Genomic DNA, 23425 nt, shown 5'->3' on the forward strand with positions numbered 1-23425 from the left:
AAAGACACAGAGGTAAGATTTGGGAAATAAAGTTAGTAGTCTCAGATTAGGATCCTAAGAGACACATAACTTTAAATGACTCAGAGTTCATGCATTGGTCATCTGACTGCAGCATTCTGAAATATTCTAGAATTACTGGCTCTTGATTACGTGGCATATGTATGAAATTCGGTACATTACTTTTCACGGAAACACATTTAAACACCTCATGAGAAAAGCATGCCTAAATTGCTGATTTTAACTGCAAAAAAAGCCCACCAAATAAAGCAGTTTCAGGTAACAAATACATGTTTCTCTGCCTCCGTTTGACTGCAGAAGGCTGGCTCGCCCAGCATCTTGTCATGTGTGTTGGCTTTTTTTTCTGATAATTTTAAGATACAGAGGTTCAGGACATTTTTACCATGAGCCAAATTACCCGCAGAGATCTCTTCAATCTTCAAAACAAACTAGCCCGGTGATTTAAATTGGCATAAACACTAAATAAGGCAGTTTTGCTTTGAAAAAACAACAGTTGCCAATTCGAAAATGTGGAAATGCAAATGGCCCTATCTATAACAAGTGTTTGGTTTGTCCATCCTGGGCTACTGTAGAAACATCATGGTGCGCTCCATGTATGAGAACCTGCTTCCTATGTAGGAATGAATGGCTCATTCAGAGCTAATAAAAACACAATGATTCCAATTTTCAGGTGATACACTAAAGGAAACACTTCTTCCACTTCTGCCAATATATCCCCCATATCCTACAGACTGGACCATTAACAACGTCTGCAGATATACCACTGAGTTCAAAATAATTTGGTGGAATTCAAACATAAAATCAGTTCTGATGCAAGATGGATGCAAGAGATTTCTGCACTCTTAGTGTACACTGTAGTGACACTGAACCATCTGAGTAATGTTTTTTCCATTTCTCTTCCTGGAAGTTCTAGTCACTGAGCAATCTGTTGAGCATTTTATTGGGATGCAGTGGGGACATTTAGGACTTTGCTGATTTAACAACAAAATCTCTTTCTTCCCCGTAAGAACAGAATCACTGAAGGTCTAAAAAATAGTTTTAGTCTTCCTCAAGGTCACAGCTCCCACAGATATATGTCTTTGGATGCTGCTAATGGTCTGGTCGGATGTTGTGCACTTTAAATCACCGGCTATTTCCTAAGCCTGTTACTGCTAAATGGAAAATGTGTGAGTTTAGATGTGTGTATGCGTGTGTATGTGTGTGACCTCTGCCTTTAATCCACTTTACCTTTCATTTCCTTTCTAGGCTCCAAAATGACCCGAGGCACCTGGACAAAATCCTCTCCCAGTGTCCTCTTCTACCCCGTCCTCTTTCTGTCACTTTTTCTCTTCTGAATCCCATAATTTATGTCCTTCTCATCAGTCCTTTCATTAAAGTGAACCTCATACCCTCAACTTCATTTGTGGTTTGCATTATGTCACTCTCAATTGATAGCATCTCGAGTTTGATTTCGCCGTTACCATACGTTTTGCTGTCCAGTCAAAGAAACTGTGTATTGCAGCAATCAACGATTGTTCGCATGCGACACGCTGCTGAGAGGTTTACAGGTTAATAAAGGCAAACTTGATTAACTTGATTAGTTGATTCACAAAAAGCAATCAGATGCTAAATGCCACTTTTATCCAAATAAACTCACAATGCCGTGATTGTATATTGTTTTGTTTTTCATCACCCTGTTGGTGCTGTGTGCTATCCACAGAATTATACAGGACTGCTGAGTTTTGGCTTGAAAATCAAGTTAGTAGGACTGTTGGTGTTAACATGTTAATTATGCTGTGATTAAGGTCCGTAATTAACGCATTTTTTTTTATTTGCCGGCTGACATTTCTGTCTTTAAGAAGCTGCTCTTGGCTGAGTTTTAAAGCTAAAGTGACGATACTGGCATCATATGAAACAAGAAGACCTGAGGAATCCAGCATGTCATACTAGATTCTCAGTAAGGAGGCAGAATAACACTCTGAAGTGTGGCTTAATTTTGGCGATTAAAAACAGCATGGCCATTTAACAGGGGTTCTGTTGATTTCGAACCTCAAGACTCAATCTGAATGAAAATGGGCTCTGTGGGTACCCATGAGTCTTCCCTTAGCAGACATTCCCACTTGATGTTAGTCCCTTGCAGTTTTTTGGTGTCATTTTATTCCTAATCAAGGTGATCTGGTGAGAATCGATTCACGTTTTTAACATGGACTTCAAAACTGTTTTGTGTGAAGGGACAAAACTGAAACTTGAAACTTAACGGTGAATCAGAGGCCATAAGGCAAACACCTATTGCTGTGTATTGTATTGTTAAAATGCAAAACGGTTGGATGATCCCAAAATTCCTTAATTAATTAATTCCTTTTGTCTGTGTTTGTCACTATCTTTGCCTCTTCATTTTTTTTCTTTCCTCACTCAAACTTACCACCTGGACTCCCTGTGTCTCTGCCCACTCTGCTCAGATTGTGTAAAAGGTAACGAAAATTAAGGATCTTACATATTTTAAGAGCATGTTCAACTCACAAAAAAACAAAAACAAAACAAACTTGTATTGTATTGCACACTTCAAAACTATTATTCATATTTTATTTGCTAGAAACATCTGGTCAGCCAAATCAAAACTTAATGCAGGCCTTTTTGGCCCAAGTTTGTAATATCTCTTATTAGGTTTTTTTCTCAGCCTTTATAGGTATCTGTGTTCGTATGCAAGTTAAGTATGCTGTTTCCTTTTCCTGTTTTTTTGTGGAAAAAAAGGTGACTGTAATCATCCACTAGTCACATTTGTTCATAAGATTAATAGATGGTGATATTCTTCTTGGAAAAAATATTTTGTTTAAGCCAAAAGAGGATGCTTAGTTATTGGACAAGTTTCAAATTTAATGTATATGCATGAAGCAAGGAGTTTAAACACTCAAGATTAATTTTCAAATTTATGTTATGTGCTTGAATCAACAGCCGGGCAGCAGCCAAACCTTTAACGCAAAGCACTAAGAATCAGTTTATTTGCCAAGAGCAATAAATGTACAGGAAAATGTCCCTGTGACTTTGATGCATGAACGCAGAGACGACCCCCACAGTGACCACGAGTTAGTACACAATGGGAAACATGATAGCCAGAAATCACACACACTGCAAGGCAGAACATGATACGTACCATACAACAAGTATAGTGCGTATATACTCTGTATATATAACTTACAGTCGATTCAGACACTGTGACGCACAAAAGGCTGAAGCTACAGAAAGAGATAGAGGAACAGTAGCAACGTGTGAGAGCAACATGAGAGGGTTTAATTGCTCAGAGTGAGACTGAATCTGTTTTGATCAGTTGCATTTGCTCTTTAAGTGACTCATCTTGACATTTTGAATAGTGAGTCACAGTGCAGGCAAAACTTGGCAGTACCAGGAAATGAACTCTAAAGAAATTTCACCTGTGCTGACAAAGACACTAATGATTGCTTAGAGTGCATGTAATTAAACAAAGACAGTAAAAGGAGAAAATAGGAGCCTTATCTGCACTGATGATAACCTCATTGGTTTTCTGAAAAGGTTTTCTTTTGCTCAACTCTACGCCTTTTTTTTTTTTTTGCAGCACGTCACATTAAAGGAATGTTAACTGCCATTTCAGCGTTTACTGTCATTTCTCCTCCCTGATGTCACCACACCGTGTGACAGTGCTGTCTGCCTTTTGTGCTGAACACCTGCACAATTACACATTTTTGTCACTTATGGGGTCATTGTATTGACTCACATTAATCCACAGCAGACTTAAACGAACCTTACCCATAATTGCATCATGCCCAAACCAAACTCTTATTATTGCCTTTACTTAACCCTTTAAATCCTGGATTGACATCAGTTTCCCCGTCCTGTGTTCAACATTCTTTGACAAGCACTTAAACCTTTGAAACCTGAAAAAATATGCTTAAGTTCTTTCAAAACCATGAGAAAAATGACAATGAGCAACTTGACAAGAAATGTCAGAGAAATGGCAGAGAACTGAGAACTGGGAAAAACTTTATTAGACTCTGTAAAGAAAAGATTAAATTACTTCACAGAAAATGTTGGGGGGCTTACAGTTGGAGCGTTTCTACAGCTTGTATAGTATGAAATTATTTTGAAATCAGTACAAAAAATGGCAAAACGTGTTTGAAAACATGTTTGTTTCTTTAAAAGTTAGTTATGCGCCTGTATAAAGAAAATAATGGGAAATAAAATAAAACTCTGCAGGTGCTGTTTGGTGAAAAAAAAAGAAATTAGAGCTTTAAATTCTGTTAGTAAAAGCTAAAGATTTGACTTTCACTTTAAATTCTTTTTGATTTTTCCTGCATCTAAAGCACTGTGTTTTGTTGGTTGTATTTGTGTACACTTTTTGTTTGTGTTTTTAACAGTTTTTTTTTGTTTTTGTTTGTTTGTTTCCACTTTTCATCACTTCTGCAGTAACTTTGGTTCAACACAGCTCTTTTTCCATTTGTACTCTTTATCAATGACCATGTTGTGTTTAACTCAATAGTTTTTTCACTGTTTTACAGCTGCTTCCTGGAAAAAAACTTTATGACCAGCTCCTGTCTTCAACAAAACTTAGAAGTTTCTCGAGCTGTACAGACATTGTGAGGGCAAAGATGGTGAGTTCAGACAATACATCTAGTGTGAACAGCCCCCAGAGTGTAATAAATACAAGCACACACACGCAAATGACAACAACCATTCAGTCACAAAGTTTATCAAATAATAATTCAGCCTCTCTGCCCCCTGGTGGCTACAACAACTCTGGCTCCTCTCTGTCCTCTCACCTGTCTCCTTCCCTCACCTCCTCATGTCTTCCACCTCTTTTATATTCAAGTGCAGTGCATGTAGGCTCTCCTTTAAAAATTGTCCTCTGCCTTTTAAATGTGATGTGCTCTACCACCTCCATCGACAAGAATAGCTGCATGACCTTCAGAAACCTGCGTCCAATTGATTGATGTCCGCTTACCTCAAACTATGATGAAGCACTTCCTTTAACTGCATCCCCACGTATTCACAGAAACTGTAACACTTCATTCATTCCAAAACTTTCACCCAAGTGAAGTCACAAAATAACAAACTCTAACGCACATTTTGACAGACAGGAGAGCGTTGCAAGTTACAAGTTGGACAACTGCAAGTATGTTAATTAATTTTATACTGAAGCACTGATGAGTCCCTAAGGAGGACAACCTGCTAATAACTGTATTTTGATCTAAATAAGAGTCTTAACCGGACAGATAATGTAAATGCCAACCACTTCTTTGAATTCCTCATCCTCCATCCTGACAAAGTACAAACACAGCGACTTTCCAAGGACAGTGTGTATCAGTGTGCGATGTGTGTGTGTGCATGTGTGCATGCATGTGGGGTCACGTAGGCGCGTGTCAAACTCTGCGCCTGGTTCATTAAACAGCGCACAGATCAATTCTTAATCTGCTTTGTATCTGTCCCCACACATGCAGAAACACACACCCGAAACCCCCCTTAAACACGCGTTCAGATACACACGCACACACACGCACCATCCTCCATCACTTTGGAGCGTTTCTGTCTTCCACTTTGTCAAATTCAATTACCGACGACATCACTAAAGGAATCTCAACAATTACCGCTCAAGTCCCCTGGGTGTGTCTGTGAGATGATGTGCGTGCATGCGTGTGTGTGTGTGTGTGAGAGAACAGTAATATGAAACAAGTATGACAGAAAGTGCATGTGTGTCCAGTATGGAGGAGAAATAGGACAATAGTATGTATTGGTTTTTGTTTTATGTAGTTACAGGACAGCACTGGCCATAAATGCACAAATGCATGTGTGTGTGTGTGTGTGTGTGTGTGTGTGTGTGTGTGTGTGTGTGTGTGTGTGAGTGTGTTTGTTTCCCATGTGTGTTTAAGTGTGTGTGAACTGACCATTTGTAAAGCCTTTTCCACCCCTCTTCTATTGTTGCTACGCCTGTCAAGCTTTCTGCTCTCTTGTGAGACAAATGCGGTTGGAAGAAAGCAGTTCCTTTCATTTTTTTGGTTGTCTGAAATGACAACTGTCACTTGCAGATTTTAATCAGTTGTAGCTAGCTAATTAATTCAAAGCAAAACTTGAGTGTCTTTCAAACTGGACTCAGTTTAACATGTTTTTGTGTCTATCTGACTGATGGAGACAACAGTATTTAGAAATTGGTCCAGTATTGAGTGAGAATGTTACAGCTGGCAGCCACGAAAAACAGGCTCCAATATGACCACTTGGGCATTCGGCACCATCTATTTATATCGACTAAAGGGCTTGTTTTTGCCACTGACAGGCTTGTTGCTCTTTTATAAGTCTCTGACAACAATATGGAAAGAATCCTCAAAGAGAAATTAAACATTTTTCTTTACCTTTCCAATCTGTTTGTTCCTGTGTGTAACTAAGTCTCGCTCAAGGAGCAGTCTCGTTCTGAAATATCATGAGAGGTGACTTCTATCATGAGAGGTGCTGTGTCAGAGTACAGAAAGACAATGTGATATAGTCCATGAGAGACTTTGTTACACACACTTACAAACAGACCATATCAGCAAAAGGTAAAGAAATACATCTCATTTTTCAGTAGGGATATTTTACATCATGTTGCTATTCACTTAATGACATAATGAGAATCCAAGCATGTTAATGGAAACACCAAAGATTTTTAACGAATGTAAATTTATGGAGAACAAATGTCCCTCGTGATTTCATTGTGGTATGTTTCACTGCTGCTAGTTGCAGTGCTTTCTGTCAAAACTGGACCAGTACCAAAAGTTATAGCTCTATCATTTACTTTGACATAAAAACATAGAAGAATAGGGTCCAAGTGGAAAAATACTGGATTTTGCCTTAACATTAGTTACATTAGCAGGGCGTTTGGTGGTTGAGTGGATAAAGCAGGTACTGCATAAATGAAGGCAGTGTCCTTGCCGCAGTGGCCCCTGGTTCGATTCCAACTCATGGCCCTTTGCTGCATGTCATCCCCTCTCTCCCTCCCCCCTTCATGCTGTTGATGTGTCATATCTCAATAAGGCAAAAATAATCGAAAAAAAACCCAAAAACATTAGCTACATTAGTTAGTTGGAAAAACACCATCTCCAGTCAATTTTTCAATGTTTTCAGCTGATAAGTAAACAGGAACTTTGGTAGCCAGCATCCTCACCATTTGATGATCAATGAAAAGGACAGAAAATAAATATGTGTGTATATTGTATTGCAGCATAAAGCAAGTTTGAACTAGTATTACAAGATTAGATGCTTATTTCAATCTAAGGTCTAACATAACTTTGTTTGGCTGCTCAGCCTAAATACTTGGTCATACCTTTAGAGTTTGTTTTTTTTTAAACACATCACTTGAAAGTATGTAAAGTGTGTTGAGTGCAAGACAACAGACACTACTCGACTTATGGAACACAATTATTGTCTCGTGTGAAAGAAAAAGCTTTACTTTTAGCTTATTATTTTTTCAGAGAGCTAAATATACAGGAAAATATAAATTGATACAGGAAAAAAAAAAAACATTAGCACCAATATTTACGATATTTTACAGCCCCACTCCTAAATTCCTCAAATACGGTTTTCTGAGGAGTTCGTCTTTCCATCACAGGAGCCAAGAGCCTCGTAGCTCCCTCATATCTCAAACCCTGATGCTAACCTTAACTGGTTCAAATACCCGGCTAACCCTGGCTTAGCAAAGGGTCAATTGTTTCTGGTCGGGGATCTAGGCGTTAAGCCGGCGGGATATTATCTTAAGACAAGTTTGTTTGCTTTTTCAGTCATCAGCAACCTTCCTCTAAAAAAATATTTCCAATAATTACCTTCACTTTCCTCTCCTCTCACTTTCCACCTTCCCTTTATTTCCTCCTTCTCTTCTCTTATCCTCCACTCTGCTCCCCTTCATCTAAAGTCCTGTATCCTTTTGACGCCCCCTACTTCCCAGTTCTCTAATTTTACCTCCCCTCCTCTCGTCATCGATCCATTCGTCGTCTTCTCACCGCTCCTCATCCTGTCTCACCTCCTTGCTTTGTCAGAGAAAGGCTTTTGCGTGAGGTCAGGATAATGGTACTAATTTGTGTGTAAGCGTGCGCTTGTCCCCTATCTGTCCCCTACTAGCTTTGACACAGCTGACCTACACATACTGCTGTGTCAACAATAGCGGCAGATACACACATACACACACACATCACAAATGACAGTATCTCAGAGGACCTTAACAAGATAGTTTACACTGACAGAGTGAGAGAGGAAGGGCTGTAGAGGAGGGGAAAGTTATTATGTATGTCGGCAGTACGTCGCTGCTGCTTATGTTGTTGTCAGGGATAAATGGGCTAAACTAAACAACACAAGCTGCATCAGTGAAATCTACAGCGCTACACTACAGGCAGTGACGGCCTTAGCCACTCATTTCATCCATACGTTCATTAGCCGGGAAGAGAAAGGCAGTGTGCAATTCCCCCTGCAAACATTTATCCACCATGAGTAATTAAACAAAAGGTTGCTTAATGGAATGTGATGTGAAACTCTAATCGCCCTCACTCTACGGCTTGTAACTTGCAACAGAGAAACATTTTATTCCTCAAGAGTTTATTCTTCATTCCTACGAATTGAAGGATGTAGCCAGAGCAGAGCTCAACAAGCTCGCAGTGAAAATGTGGAATGTCAAAAGTTCAAACACATGAATGAAATAGCAGCCTTTCCTTCATTTATCTGTTAATTTCCTCTGCTGGCTTAATGCTTTTCATTGTTGCAGGGCCCTGAAATCTATAAAAGAGCTATTAAAGCCGCTACAAGGCTGTAAATTCAGTATTATGTTGCTCTGTAGAAACACAACTTCAAAGACGAGTCGCATTTTAGGGGGCTGCCATGTTCAATGGCTGCAGCTCAAGATAAAGAACATCGCAAATGTGTGATAATTTTCACAAAATGCAACTGAGAAATGTAGCCTTCATTTTCACAAATTTACAACGCAATCTTCATCTGCCAAAAATGAGACTGTCCTCCAAGAAGAACAATATTGTCATTTCAGAGATTGCACCAAAAAGACACATGCTCACATTCAAGTGAAAAGCCCCTCAGCAAAATGCTTCCACGCGTTACTCTAAAGGGCATCGACAACCACTTTTCAACAACTGTGTTGTGGGTCCCTGAGCGTCCAAAACTGACACTAAAGGCACACCTTGAGCATCACAGTTTGAAGTGTAAGGCCACTGAACAGAGATGTGACTGTGCATGTACAGAGCTGGGAGGAAAAGCTTTTATGTGCTCTGGTCCTCTCACCTGGAATAGCCTCAAAAAGCATTTGAAACTAAGAAAACTGATGTCTCTCTGCCTGATTTTAAAGCTCTCATAAGGGTGAATGAATCAGTTGCAGCTTGTCATTTATATATATTTCTATTCTTTTCTTTTCTGTATTATTCAATTTTTTTGTCTTCTTGTAAATGTATATATTTTTTTCTTTTTCCCTATGTTTACATGTCTTAAATAAAAATATTCATTCATTCATTCACACTGTTTATATCAAACTGGTTGGTGGTAAAAAACGTCCCAATTTACAGAACTACTGGATTACTTTTTCACAAATATATGCTACAGTAATTTTTATGCAAGCCAGGTTAAAGGTGCTGTGGGCACGAAATCCCAATTTTTAAACTTGGATGCAAGTCATCACTGTCTCGCTTTTCTTTTTGACGAGTCAATCATTCTTTTCTGTTTGCTTAATCCCCTCGGCATGGAGGTCTGAGGTCAGGGTCAGCTCGAGCAGACGCCATTGAACTGGCAGGGATCCAGTTTCTCTCTAAAGGACGGGACATGTTTGAGTGTGAACCTGGAGAAAGGACAATCCCAAGTGCTGCGCCACCAAAACTAACAGAACCGCTGTACTAATTAATAAAACAGAAATAACTTTCAAACAAATACTGTTACAGAAACAAGCCGATGCCAGAGACTGAAGATTGATTCCTCTTGTGCTACGTCTCCCCTGTGCCCTTAAGGCCTAAAGTGAAACGCACCCTCGCTGTGACAGTTTCAATATGAAGCCAATTTCCTGGTACAAGCCGACAGGAGTGGTGCTGTTTAAGTACGATCAATAACAACACTGAGAAAATGGAAGGAACTCATTCAGATAGATGTTAAGTTAGTGCTCCATGTATTTGTGTGTTTGTGTGTATGTGTGTGTGTGTGTGTGTATGAAAGGGTGGCGGCAACGGCTGCATGCTTGTGTGTGCATTTTTGTGTATAGGTACGTTTTTCTACACCCTTGAGTGAAACAAGGCCACAAAAAGTGTTACAAAATGTTCAAAGGGACAGTTTGCCCTAAAATTTTTCAGATTTTTCCTCTTGCCTGTAGTGCCATTTATCGAACTAGATTGTTTATGTGTGAGTTGCAGAGTGTTGGTGTTGTCAACCATAGAGATGTCTGTCACTCTTGAATATAATGGAACTAGATGGCACTTGGCTTGTGGTGTTCAAAATGCCAAAAAGATGCATTTGAAAAACTAAACACTAATGTCTCTGTCTTGGAGTCATGACCTGGTTATTCAAGATAATACACAAACCTTGATGTTCTTTTGGCGTTTTGAGCACAACAAGCTGAGTGCCATCTAGTTTGATTATATCAGAGAGACAGCAGACATGTCTGCGGCCGATATCTTCAACATTCAGCAACTCACATCAAAACAATCTAAACTGATAAACAGCACGAAAGGTAAGAGGGAAAATATTAAGTTTTTCCTTTGGGGTGAACTGTCCCCTTAAGTAAGGAAAGACCACATTCAGACAAATCTTTTCGCCTCTATTAATTGATCAGATTCTGAGAGTTGGTGTATTTCTGCCGTCTGTTTTCATTTGTTACAAATAACTAATGTGGCATCAGTGCAGAAGAACATCTGTGTTCGAACTCACAGTCAGACCAATTTTAGTTCTTACAGGATATTTAGTCATTTCTGTCCCTTCACTTCAGACTCTCTTCTTATACATTAAGCAAAGTGAGGTCATACAACTGTGGAATAAGTGCTACATTTACAAGCTGAAAATGTTTAACTCTGCCTTATTCATAACCTCACGTCACCTTTATATATGTATATATATATATATATATTACACCGTTTCTTCTTTATTTCTCCTGGAAACCAGGGAATTTAGGTGTAGAGGTGGACACATACATACAAACTGCTGTCTTACCCTACTGATGTGTCAGCGTCAGACATGATTTATATCAGTGAAGCTTGATCCAAGGGGTTTCAAATGAAAGAAATGATCCTCAGAATCACTTAAGCGTCCAACAAATCTACCTACACACTGTGTAGATTTGGTGTAAAGCAAAGAAATAACAGACAGAATTAGTAAAATACTATTGAGGCCTTTTTCATCAACTAACAGAAGGTGCTTTGGACAACAGCATCCATTACCTGAAGATAAATTATTAAATCTCCGAGGATCTTTTATATAAAATGTGCAGAAAGTTTCAAATGGGGAATGCAAAATCATAAAGTTTAGATACATTTTAGGACAGCACACAGATACTACGAGAAGCACTGCAGCAGAAACTAAACTCACCACTGGGTAAACTCTTCAGCAACCTTAAGTCCTCCTTTGTCCTGATTGTGTTTGTGTTGGTTTGTTTGTATGTGGTGATTAAGTGTTTGCAAACTGCTGTTGTTTGTTGACATTTGATCTGACAGATACTTCCTCTCTTGTATTTCCTCATACACGCATACACACATGCACGCACATATGCACGCACACGCGCGCGCACACACACACGCACAGAGGGAGCTTTAACACAGACAGCTGTTTGACAATAGCACCCATGGGGTACAGCTCCAGGTAGCTGTAGCTGTCACTGAGTCACTATGACAGCTGTAAAGTGCAATCCAGAGAGCCAGCGCCGCAGCACATCCAGGACTACGTGCCCTGAGCTGAGGTTCCAAGGCATCAATATCTCACAGGTGTCAGACAAAATTTGCCTCTTTTGCCAAGATTGGCAGACCGAAGCTGCTACAAGTCCCTCACTCGTGCAACCAAATACTAAGCCGTCCATTTAGATGTAAAGCGCATGCTTTAAAAACATACTCAGAACTAAAAGTAAAGTTAATGCCTGTCTCCCATTATCAACATCTTTCAGGTGCTTTTCAATTGGTCCAGCTCATGCAAAAATACAAAACAAATACAGTCACCAGAAGTAAATGTTGGCTTAAATGTTTCTGCAAACCACAAATACATCACATTTGAATGTTTGATTCATAAAGTGGTTCTTAAGTGAGGTAACATATGAGCAGGCTTCGTCATCGAGGGAAAGAGGGGATGGTGGATGTCATCTAGGCAAGATGCAGGCCAAGCTGCAGACCACTGCTGACCTCTGACCAACAAACAAAAGAACTGATCTGGCGAGTCATTGCTGTGTTTTCAGCAGCTTTTAAGGCAAAAAACATGGGAATTTTGTAGCAATCCTTGCTGCTTGTCTTGTGGCTTTTTTGGCAAAAAGAGCAAATGTTTTTACCAAGACATTGCAGCTTTTCGTGCCAGGATTATGGCAAACAAAGCTATTGTTTTTAACCAAATTACTGGTGAGATAATGGCCTTAAAAGTGGCTCTTTTTTGGAAGGTTACGTGGAAGGTGAAAAAGAAAGCTAAAAAAATCTTGGTTTGGATTAAAATAAATGTTTTTTACAACATAAGCAAGGTAATGAGTACGTGATGTGGTGTATGTTACCTTACACATTTGTCACTTGTTGTTAACTACTCAACAATATCAAAAAAATACTTAGCGTTTCACACGGGACACATACAGTGTACTTTGTGAGTTAGATGTCCCGTCAGACCCATTCAAATTTTGTTAGCAGTTATACCTAGCGAGAGATATAGCACATATTAGAGGTATATACTTAGGGTACTTTTCGTGATTGCCAAGGAAATGATAACTGGAGAGATGCAAAAACATAAACTATAACCCAGTGGATGCAAAGACTCTAAAGGTTTTACACATTTGAACAAAAGACAGCAATTCTGCAACTGAAAGTTACACATTTACAGAAAGGTGGGCTCAAGTTACACTGTATCTGCAGGTTTAAGCAAGTAGATTGGTTTGTTGTAATATATTGTAATATGACAAAATATCTCTCAGAAATGTTATTGATGTGTTCTTATTATTGAATTTTATACTTTGAAATGTTACTTTTTTCTGTTTTTTTTGTTTATTTAAATTATTGCCTTATGTTACCGAATGTTCTTTTATATGTAAAAAAAATAATTAAAAACTAAATAAAAAGTTAGAAATGAAATGTTCTTTGTCTGTTGGAATCAGATGGCCCCTGACCGAGCTGCAGCATTTGACGCCCTGGGACGGGCTGTATCTGCTTTCCTGCCAATAGTTTTGCAATATTCCACATTTGGAAGCTCACCATGAAACGGAGCAATGTAAAGACCGTGAGGAAGAAGACTGTAAGCAGAAAAATTTGGATGGAAACCATGCTGGTTTGCAAAATAAATAAAAAATGGAAATGAAATTCACTGCATTTTTCTTTGGGCCTCAAGGATACACATAATGTGTTTTGGTGAGTAACACTGAATGTAAACAGAAACTTTGTTTACAAGAAAACGCCACAGGACACTTTTAATCAACTGGACGAGAAGGCCTTCATACATATTTCCTTATACAACCTGCTACCAGAGCATTTTTCATAAAGTTTGTAAGTTGAAAAGTCAACATCATTTACCCAAGATATAGATGAAGATGAGGTTTAGAGTAAACTATAGAGTTTATCTAACAGCTGCACTCTGTTTAACTCTTTAGCAGGTTTTTATGGCATTATATTATTTCTGTTTACCAAAACAATAAACCAAATGTAAATAAGCTTTATATTTTCTTCCAGCCCAAACAAAACAAATCTGTTGCTTTTTATGGCCAAGAAGTGCAGAGTTTTCCACGTACAGTATCTGCAATTCTGGGACTTTCATATGACATTTAGTAAACAGAAAGTGAGATTAAAAAATGCCTGCACACTGTGATAAGTGTCTCATTATGCTCTGTTGCACAAAGTGAATTAGAGAACAACACAAATCCTCCAAGATTTTAGATTATACTGATGATTCAAGATGGATCCCTTGCTGTGTAAAATACCCTGGAGTTTACCTCCTCAAATTATTGTGATTTCCTCCCTGTTCTTTAAACGCTGTTTGTGTTTCTCAAACTCTTGAGAAAATGATTTCTTAATCCATATTTCACCAACCTGGCAGAGCATGACTTAAGACATTTTATGAATTGCCTGAGCCGGTTTTTCACTTTGGCACATGTTCAATCACAAAACAAAATAGCAACTGCTTTATTTTACCGACTTCCCCAAAATGCACTGCAGGCAGCAAAGCATAGGAATAGAAATCATCTCGAATTAAACTGTGTAATGTATCTAGTTAGAAAAACATCTCAAGTTATTAATAATGGGCCTCAGATCATGAAGTGTGGCAAAGTTGTGCATGGATGTTGTGTCTGGTTTTATAAATACAACCCCATACTGTATAGGAGTGAGTTTGTGTGTCTTAATATGTATGTGTGTGAGAGAGTGTGTGTGTGTGTGTGTGTGTGTGTGTGTGTGTGTGTGTGTGTGTATGAGGGTAGAAATAAGAATTAAATTCAGATATAATCCTCACATTTAATGTGTAATTTGAACACGTACCTTGACCACGTCCACATCTGTTGAGCTGCAGGTGACTGAGTCATCCACCTCCCTCACCTGTCCATCGGTTTCCACGGTAACCAGTTTGATGGGCACCGCAACACGCCGACCTGTGAGGATGGCTGTGTTCACCACCTCTGTGTCCTACAGAAAGAACAAAAAAGAAAGAAAAATAATTCTTGAACCCTCAGTTTCTTCATGTTGCCACTTTATTACAGTCTACCAAGTTATGATACAACACTTTTTCTGAAAGAAGCAAAAGATATTTCGATATATTATTTACAGAATTTTTGTTTTCACAAGTTTAATTAAAAAAAAATGGTATTTTGAGAGTCAAACTGTCCCTGACTCATCAAACACTGTCGCTTTGGCAGTGATTTTGATGTCAAACAAGATGCAAAAAGACACCTTTCGCAGAGGTATGATATGCCACTGGACGGCATCAGTATGAAACACGGCTGGTAACAATGTCATATAAGGAGCTGGAAAGTCCCTACAGGGCAGGAGCGAGGGGCAGTGGATGAAAGACGCAGGAGAGAAAAGAATACACAAGTAACAGAGACCAGGAGAGAGTTTTTAAGGAAGGAGAGAGAGAGAGAAAAGAGGTGATTATAAAACTTCATGATTAATGTAATCAGCATGATTACATTTGATTAGATCCTTCCAACAAAAATAGCGCACACACACACACACACACACACACACACACACACAAACACATACACACACACCTCAGTGCACAGTGTGCCGGCGTCAATCTTGATTATTTGGCATTGAGTTTCCAAGGGGGCATTTATCACCACCAACACACACCAGCCTGATTACAGGGTGTTTCGCTGGGCCCACTGTTTCTGGATGTTTGTGTGTATCTGCTATTTGACTCTAGTGGAATTCAGCTGAGCGCACAGGATGCCAACAGAGAAGATGAAGAAGAAATGCAGAATAAATGTATCACATTGTCCATGGTTCACTGTGTGTCTCCAGACACAGTTTGCATTGAAATGTTTTCAGTCCAAAATCTCTAAATGGAGAACGAGAATGTGTGTTTCTGTATATTTATCTTTGTGAGGAAAAATGTTCAGATCTTGCAAAAAGGCTGCACTTTTGTCACACTTGAATTCAGTTTAAGTAAAAATACCTGCACAACAATGTCAAAAATACTTTATACTAAGTAAAAGTTGTGGATTCCCATATTTCTTGTGTAAAGCACAGAGAAATCATGAGAAAAATCTACTTCTTCATAAATGTAATCATATCATATTAGTGTTTTAACTCTTTAAAGTGGAGCTTGTTTGAACTTAAACTACAGTAAGGAAGTTTTGCAGAAGTTGCCAACCTTTAGGTCAGGCCCTGGCCAAAGGTCACGGCATATAACTCTGATGGGTCATATGATGATTAATTAATTAAATGAAAAAAAAATTAATTAAATTAATTTTAAAAGCCGTGGCCATTGCCATAAACCAAAGTCTGTCACTGAGCTGCTCTTTCAAAATGAATTGGTGGGGCAGTGTTGCAGGTGATCACATCTTTGCTTCTGCGATCAATTATCTGATGCATTTTCACAATATATATCCAATTTTGTTGCTGTGCAATTTGTTTGATACTCTATCCACAAGGCTCAACCCAGAAAACTTCATTGAGCTCTTAAATATCACTTTTATCAATTTATCAATTTTTGGTGCAATGGTCTTTTCTATGTGCATTTATTTTTTCCGGTATATGGGTTTCAAACATAGTGTTTTAATCCCATATTACATTAACACTGCCATATGTAATAAATGTTATATCACAGACACAGTTACACATACTGTGTAAAAACCTACATAAATATGCAGAAACAGGTGGAGGAATAACACATATTTGCTTAGAACACATACGAATGTGCAAATAAAGAATAAATAGCACATCAGCGTAGAGTTACACACTTTCAGACACACATAACACAAATAGACCTAATAAGATCTGTGATGCACACACACTTTACATACACAAACTCAAAGGTTTAATCGCAATCGTGATCAGTGACAAGGTGCCACGTGCTCTATCTGTCTCTGCCATGCACCGCTCTGTGACCTTTACGTAATGAGAGCTCTCTGTCAAACATGTACAAAGACACTTTTTTAATCTATAATTCTCTTATTTTTCCTCTCTCTTTCATACACTCAGCTCAGCATTGCCTGAAATCAGAAATAGACACTGTAGATACATAACATGGCAGGACAAAGTTCTGCAGGTTTAAGGTGAGAAACAGGTGAGGAGAAGGAGGAGGAGAAGTGGGGACAAACAGGATTAAAAGCATGGAAAAGATGAAAGAGGGAGCGCAGGAGAGGAAGATGAAGGGCACAAAGAAAGTAGACGTGCCGAGAAAACAAAATGACGAATTAACAGGAAGATTCTTCTTCTGCCTCGAGGAGGGGAGAGCAGATGGAGGGATAAAAATCAAAGAGGGAGAGTGAATGTGTTTGCGTTAGTATGTAACCTATATGTGTATGTTAAAAATGTGTGTGTGTGTGTGTGTGTGTGTGTGGATCCCCAGGGCAGCAGCATATAGAGGTGCTACAGATAAAATCGTCTTTACATCGCTGTTATCTACACCACAGGCCAATGAAATGACAACAACAAAAACATGTTTCTGTGGAGAACTTAAAAAATTAGTTATTAGAGTTTCATGTATTGTATTGCTGTCTCCTGCAAAACCCTTAAATCTGAGCTTCTTCCTTGACTAGAAATTCAGCTGAATTCAAATGGCCTTTAGATTGTTTTATCAGTATTTGGACTTTTTCTTTATCTGAATCAAGGCTCTATGGACAAAGGCGTTGTATGTATCAGGTATGGTGGTTGGAATGGCCAAAAAGCACAAAATTCTAATTAAATTAGAAGTAATTAAAGTAGAAACATATGGAGAAACAAAGGATACGTCTTCACAACAAGGTAACATAAAGAGCACAAAGGTCCCTTTACAGCGTTCAGGAGTGCTTGTGGATGGGGCCAACAAACCCTGGACTTTCACCTGCAAGCCGGGTGTTCACTTCCTGTACGAATGTCAAGCTAAACCATGATGCCTTTTGTAAACCTAACCACTTGCTTTTGTTGACATCCTGGCGTTGGTTGCCATGTCCTTTTGCTGCCTAAACCTGACCACTTCAACCTTTGTTGCGTAATCCTACACATATGCTTTTGTTGACATTGCAGCATTGCAATATGTGATGACCTAGGATGAGAACGTGTTACCAGCTCTGGTAGTTTATCAAGCAGTCATGCGAGAGGTCCTTACATCAATAAGTTTCTAAAACCAAATTTTCAAAACTGAATTCGAATTACAAGTGTTAAATTTTAGTTTGCCACTTTGGTGTGACTGTGCTTTAACACCTCATTCAGAGGAATACATGCAGGGTTCCCATATATTTCCATGGACAAAATTCAAAACTTTTTCAAGAAACCACAATAAAATTTCCATTTTGGAAAAGCATGTGCTTCACTGTGTCTATGGTATGGTTATGGTACTTTTGTAAACACATGAACACAGAGAGTCTTGCTGCCATAATATGTCACATATACACGTAACCTGTCTTAAAGGGGAAGGTTTAACCAGTATTAGTCATGGAAAATGAAAATGTCTGTGTTTTCCATTTGCATCAAAGAGCAAATGATTTGTTTAAGTTAGTTCAACCTACTTGACACTGTACGTCCTTCGATGTGACTATTGCACACCACAATGTCAATGCTGAAACGACATATGCAGGCAACTAAAACTGCGTTATGTCAACAGCTGATGCCGTGGAAGGTTGTTTTCAGAAGATTACTGTAGCAATAAATTTAGTAACACATAATAAAATTCCATGAATTTTTCCAAAACTTTAAAAGATTTTCAGCTATTTCCATGACTTTTCCAGGACTGGAAATGGGCCTGTGAAATTCCATAACTTTTCAAGGTTTTGCACAACCTTGGGAACCCTATACAAGTCAGCTGGTCCGACCTGGGTTGAACACTAACTGGCTCTGCATCTCTTGGCATCTCTAATAGGGATGGAAACATAATTGAATTATATTCATGTTTAACTATAATTGAACTGACTCCCTGAGGAGAGAGCGAGAGAGCGAGAGGGAGAGAGGGAGAAAGAGAGAGGGGGAGAGAGAGAGAGAGAACGTAGGTGAGGGCGTCAAAGTGTCAGCACAAGCTCAAATAGACCGAAAATCAGCCAAATCATGAAACCACTATACTGTATTCTCTGTGAAAGGTAACAGTGAGAGAATAGGTCCATGCATGTGCAGAAAACCTGCCTTATTAGCTCGTACTTAACTCTACAAGCGGGCTGTCTTTCTAAGTGCCTTATTAACCTCAATGTTAATAACAATTTAAGTTTACTAGCAAATACAAAGATGAATCACAGAGAGCAGAGAAAAGAGAGAAACAGAGATGAGACAGAAGGAAGTAGAGTGAAAAAGCAGAAAATTAGAAAAATAGAGAAAGTGGGGGAAAAAAAAGATAAAAACACAGCAGGAGGAAGAATATTAGAGCGAGAGCAAAGGAGACAGAAAGAGAGACAGAGAGAGAAAAGGGAAGAATTTCATGCCTGTCCAAGGGAATTATTAAGTGGCTCGTCAACAACTGGCTCCCTACTGCCTTCAAAAGCTGCTCCACACAGCACTGCGATAAGCTCAGAGGAGGTGTGTGTGTCTGTGTGTGTGTGGGGAGGTCTTGTGTGTCAAGTATTTCTATGTATGAATGAATCTGAGTTCATGTAGGTTCCTGCACCTGTGCATTTGTGCATGTGTGTGGGCATGTGCATGAGTGAGTCATAGAAAGAAATAGGGAGCAATAGAAAGAATAAATGTGTGTGTGTGTGTGTGCGCACACACACACATATGCATCCTGTACGCACTGACAAATACGTTTGAGTGTGCATAGTGCAGAGAGAAGTGAAGTCAAGGAAACAGCCTCTCTCCCCAATGAAGTTTATCCATGCATGTATGCATGTGTCTGTGTGCCCTGTAAGGTGTGTGCGATTTAAAGTGAAGCAACTAGAGCGAGACCACCCATCACAGGCACACACACACGCACACACACACACGCAGACACGAACACACAATGCCAAGCACACGTGCACACAGTGTTGTAAAAGAGTTGACAGTGAAAAAACTGGAGCTTTTTGCTCTTCTGTACAAATTCAATTCCAACTGTGACTTACAATACGAGTACGTAAGCAGTTCTCTTTCTGTCTCTTCTTCCTTCTCTGTCGCTCTATCACTCTTTTTTCTCTCTGTCTCTTGCTCTCTCTTTCCTCTGCACACACACGCAGAAATCAAAGTGCCATCTAATCTATGACTGTGTTTCCGGTAAATGCATTGGGACATTTACACACACACATACACACATAGAAAAACATATCTACCCAATCTACTTCTCTGTTCATTCCTTAAATTGTCAAGTTTCTCATTTGGAGGAAATTGCTTGGAACATATACGACTTTCACTCTCCCTGCGCTCCCATTGTGACCTTTTCACCGCCGTCTGATAACATAAACACTGTGGCCTCAGGCTGCTTCTTGTGCTCCTCTAATGAATTCAGATCTCTAAGTTGTGTGATTTGAGCACAATTGACAAAGATAATCATGCCCTATAGTCATTTTAAAGGGAGGTAAATGTTGGACTATACAGCAAAACGCTTGAGTCAAGTTTCCAAACTGCATTTACCAAAAGAATGTTGTCTCTGGATGTTTTTATGATGTCCAACCTCTCTCACGCGCAATTTGAAGAATATCAGCTTTTGCCATTTAGAGCTCCACAGACTCGATTTAACAGATTGAGGAACTAATTTGTGCCTCAGTCTGTCAACCTATTAAAAAGTACGGCCTTGACACACTCTCAGTGTGTGAGTCAAACACTGAAGGCAATACGGAGAGATTAGTGCATTGAACTGCATCCACTGTTTGTGATTTCTAAAAATGATTTGTAGAAATTTGTTTGTATAGTTTTACTGTTTTTGTTCATTTTAAGTTATGTAAAATGTTTTGTATTTACGTGAAGCAGCTGACATCCTGGGCACAAGACAAACTTCAGATTTTTTTCTGACAATAAAGCAAAATCAAATCAAATCAAAATATAATTAGAACAAATCAAATATCAGTTCGGTTTCTTTTATTTTTTAAGTTATTTAAAAGTTAACATTTGAGAAAATCAAAAAATCTTTGATTACAAGCGTCATAGACATGGTTGAGATGGAGCCTGCCACACCTACTGTTAGGTTCAGAAGGCCATTATCAGGCCATTAAAAGGCGGTTCGTGTTTTTGTTTGGTAGCGACCTCTTGTGACCATATCAATTATGCTAGAAGCAAAGGAGGAAGTATTTTTAAGAGAGAGAGAGTTCACATGGGGTGGGAGGGTTGGGTGGTGGATGGGTCAAACAAACACAGAACTTTCACCCAGGAGAGAGTGTGTGTGCTCCATGTCAAACCAAAAGTCAACGCTGACTTCTTTTTCTAAATCTTACAATGTAGTTTTATTGCCTAAACCTTACAAAAGTGGAAGAATTACCTAAAAATTTTGCAATGTTGAATATGCAATCGGCCATTTAATGGTCTGATAACACCTTTGAACCTAATAGTTGGTGTGGCAGGCCCCTTTTAACCCATACATATGTGCCTTAAAACCACAGATAATGTATATTTAATGGGCTGATGACATCCCAATTGGGTGCAAAGGGAGTCAGAGGGAGCTAGTCTGTTTTGTCTATTAAAAAACAGATACATTTTAAAAAATCACAGTTTGTTAAGACATAAACTTGTTCTACACAATTACATGCTGAATGCTGTGTTGTATACCTACAGAGGACAATGTGGTAAATTAAAAGCAATCAATTAATCAGTCCCTGTCCCTTTGGCAATGTCACACGCCTGTCATTGAGATGATAACACACACTCACACATACACAAACACAAACGTGTGTAGCAAACTCCACAATCATTATGCTGAAACAAATTGATGTAAAAACGCATTAAAGCCACTTAATACATTGATGAATTAATCAATTAACTAATTGAGAAAATTGTTAATGGAGTAAGTGGCTTTTACAGCAGGAAGTGACAAATGCCCTCCAGTAACAGACAGGAAATTTCATCCAAACCTGGCAATCTTACGTGATAACCATTTGCATTTGTCTGTGTGCACATGTACATGTGTGCACAAACAAGTAGGAAAGGACACATTGCATCAGTCCAGGAAGAAGCTGCACTGAAGTCGCTGTGGCCAATTGCCATCGTCACCTTCGCTGTTATCCATTTTCCATGTTAAATGTATAACGCTGTTGATCTCTTAACTGCTTATAACCTTTATTATTATACAAAAAGTGACAAGGAGAAGAAAACCATCAAAAAAGAAAGAGGACAAAGAAGAAAGACGAAGACTACAAAAGAGACATTGTGAGAAAATAAAAACAGCGGAAGAGTTCAAGGATGAGGGAGAGGACAGGAAGAGAAAAGTTTTATGTTAGTAAAAATCTTCCCTTATGTCTTGACACAAGTAGGGCAATAAAGATGGGCTACAGATTGAGGGAGAGCAGTGTAATCAGATGGTTTATTGAGTGTCTGACCAGGGGCAAAGCAGCAAAACACTAAATACTGTATTCAACTGAATGTATATACAGTGTATATACAGTATTTGAGCGAGCAGGGCAGAATGATAATGAGCATTAGTGCTGCTCTCTGTGTAAGACATATATGAAGAAAAGGAAGAATTTCAAGAAATGTGGTTAAAATACTCTTTCCTTCCTATTACATTGGTTTGATTTGAATTCTGTGTGTTGAATCTCTTTCTAACTATACCACTTTTGCAATCTTATCTTTTCCGAGCTTTCCAAGCAAGCAAGTTTTGTTATGTATCTGCATCCGATTATAAAAGAGAACAAACACACGAGAATTAAACATTAAGAAAGCATGTGTGTGCATGAGTGAGTTTGAGAGAGAGTCTTAAAGATAACGTAACACACATCTGTGCGGAGAGGCCACAACAGAAGGCCAGAGAAATAAATTACATGTCTGTATTCATGTATGCTTTTTATTGCATTAGATGTGGCATTAATAAAGCAATAAAGCTAGTGAAGGTGTGCACGTGCGCAAATCAGATGTTCAGCATGTTACTGCTCCAATTCCACTTTCGCGGCCGGGTTAACACATTAATTGAGGTTGTTTCAAGTCCAGTTATCTTGCTACATTGACATAAACTTGGTTTATGTACTTTATAAAGGTGTTATTTCAATCTAGCGACACACAGTTTGCATATATATCTGGGAATATGCAACAGTAGCACTTACTCAAATAAAAAAAAAAAATAAAAAAAAAAAGATGTGATGTAAAATGAAAAATCAGAATAAGTGTGCTTAAGTATCAATTAAGTTCCAACAAAAGCAGATGAATGTTGAGGTCAGGTAAGAAGAAAATTCAGTATAGAAACATGCATTTGTGACTTCGGCGTTTAACACATATTAACACAGATTAATGTTAAGACCTTGAATTCATCTAAAATGTGTTAGATTTTATTTCATTTTCAACGCTATGTTTTTCTCTGACTCACTCTGTTGGCACATCTGCCCAACCTCTACGTGTGCAAAGTGTTTCTTGCTGTGTAAATGTGTGTGCTCGCTCACACATGCGTGTGTGAGTGTGTGAGTGTGTGTGTGTGTGTGTCAGGGCTCAGCTGTGAAAGGAAAATTGGTTGAAGGCACTTAGCTGCAATTTACTACAGAACCATTAAACACATCAAG

General features: G+C 38.8%; 1 protein-coding gene across 1 annotated transcript in view; it reads right to left on the bottom strand.

The window, feature by feature from the left end:
- The window catches only part of LOC121944502 (transmembrane protein 132C), a 347177-nt gene that overhangs the window by 45352 nt on the left and 278400 nt on the right, over positions 1-23425 (bottom strand). The window contains exon 7 of the mRNA XM_088076513.1: positions 14667-14810. Within this exon, the coding sequence (XP_087932639.1) occupies positions 14667-14810 (144 nt within the window). The remainder of the gene's footprint in view (positions 1-14666; positions 14811-23425) is intronic.

This window comes from Plectropomus leopardus, chromosome 4 (assembly GCF_026936395.1).
Source record: "Plectropomus leopardus strain MGB_pleo_1.0 chromosome 4, ASM2693639v1, whole genome shotgun sequence".
NCBI lineage: Eukaryota > Metazoa > Chordata > Actinopteri > Perciformes > Serranidae > Plectropomus > Plectropomus leopardus.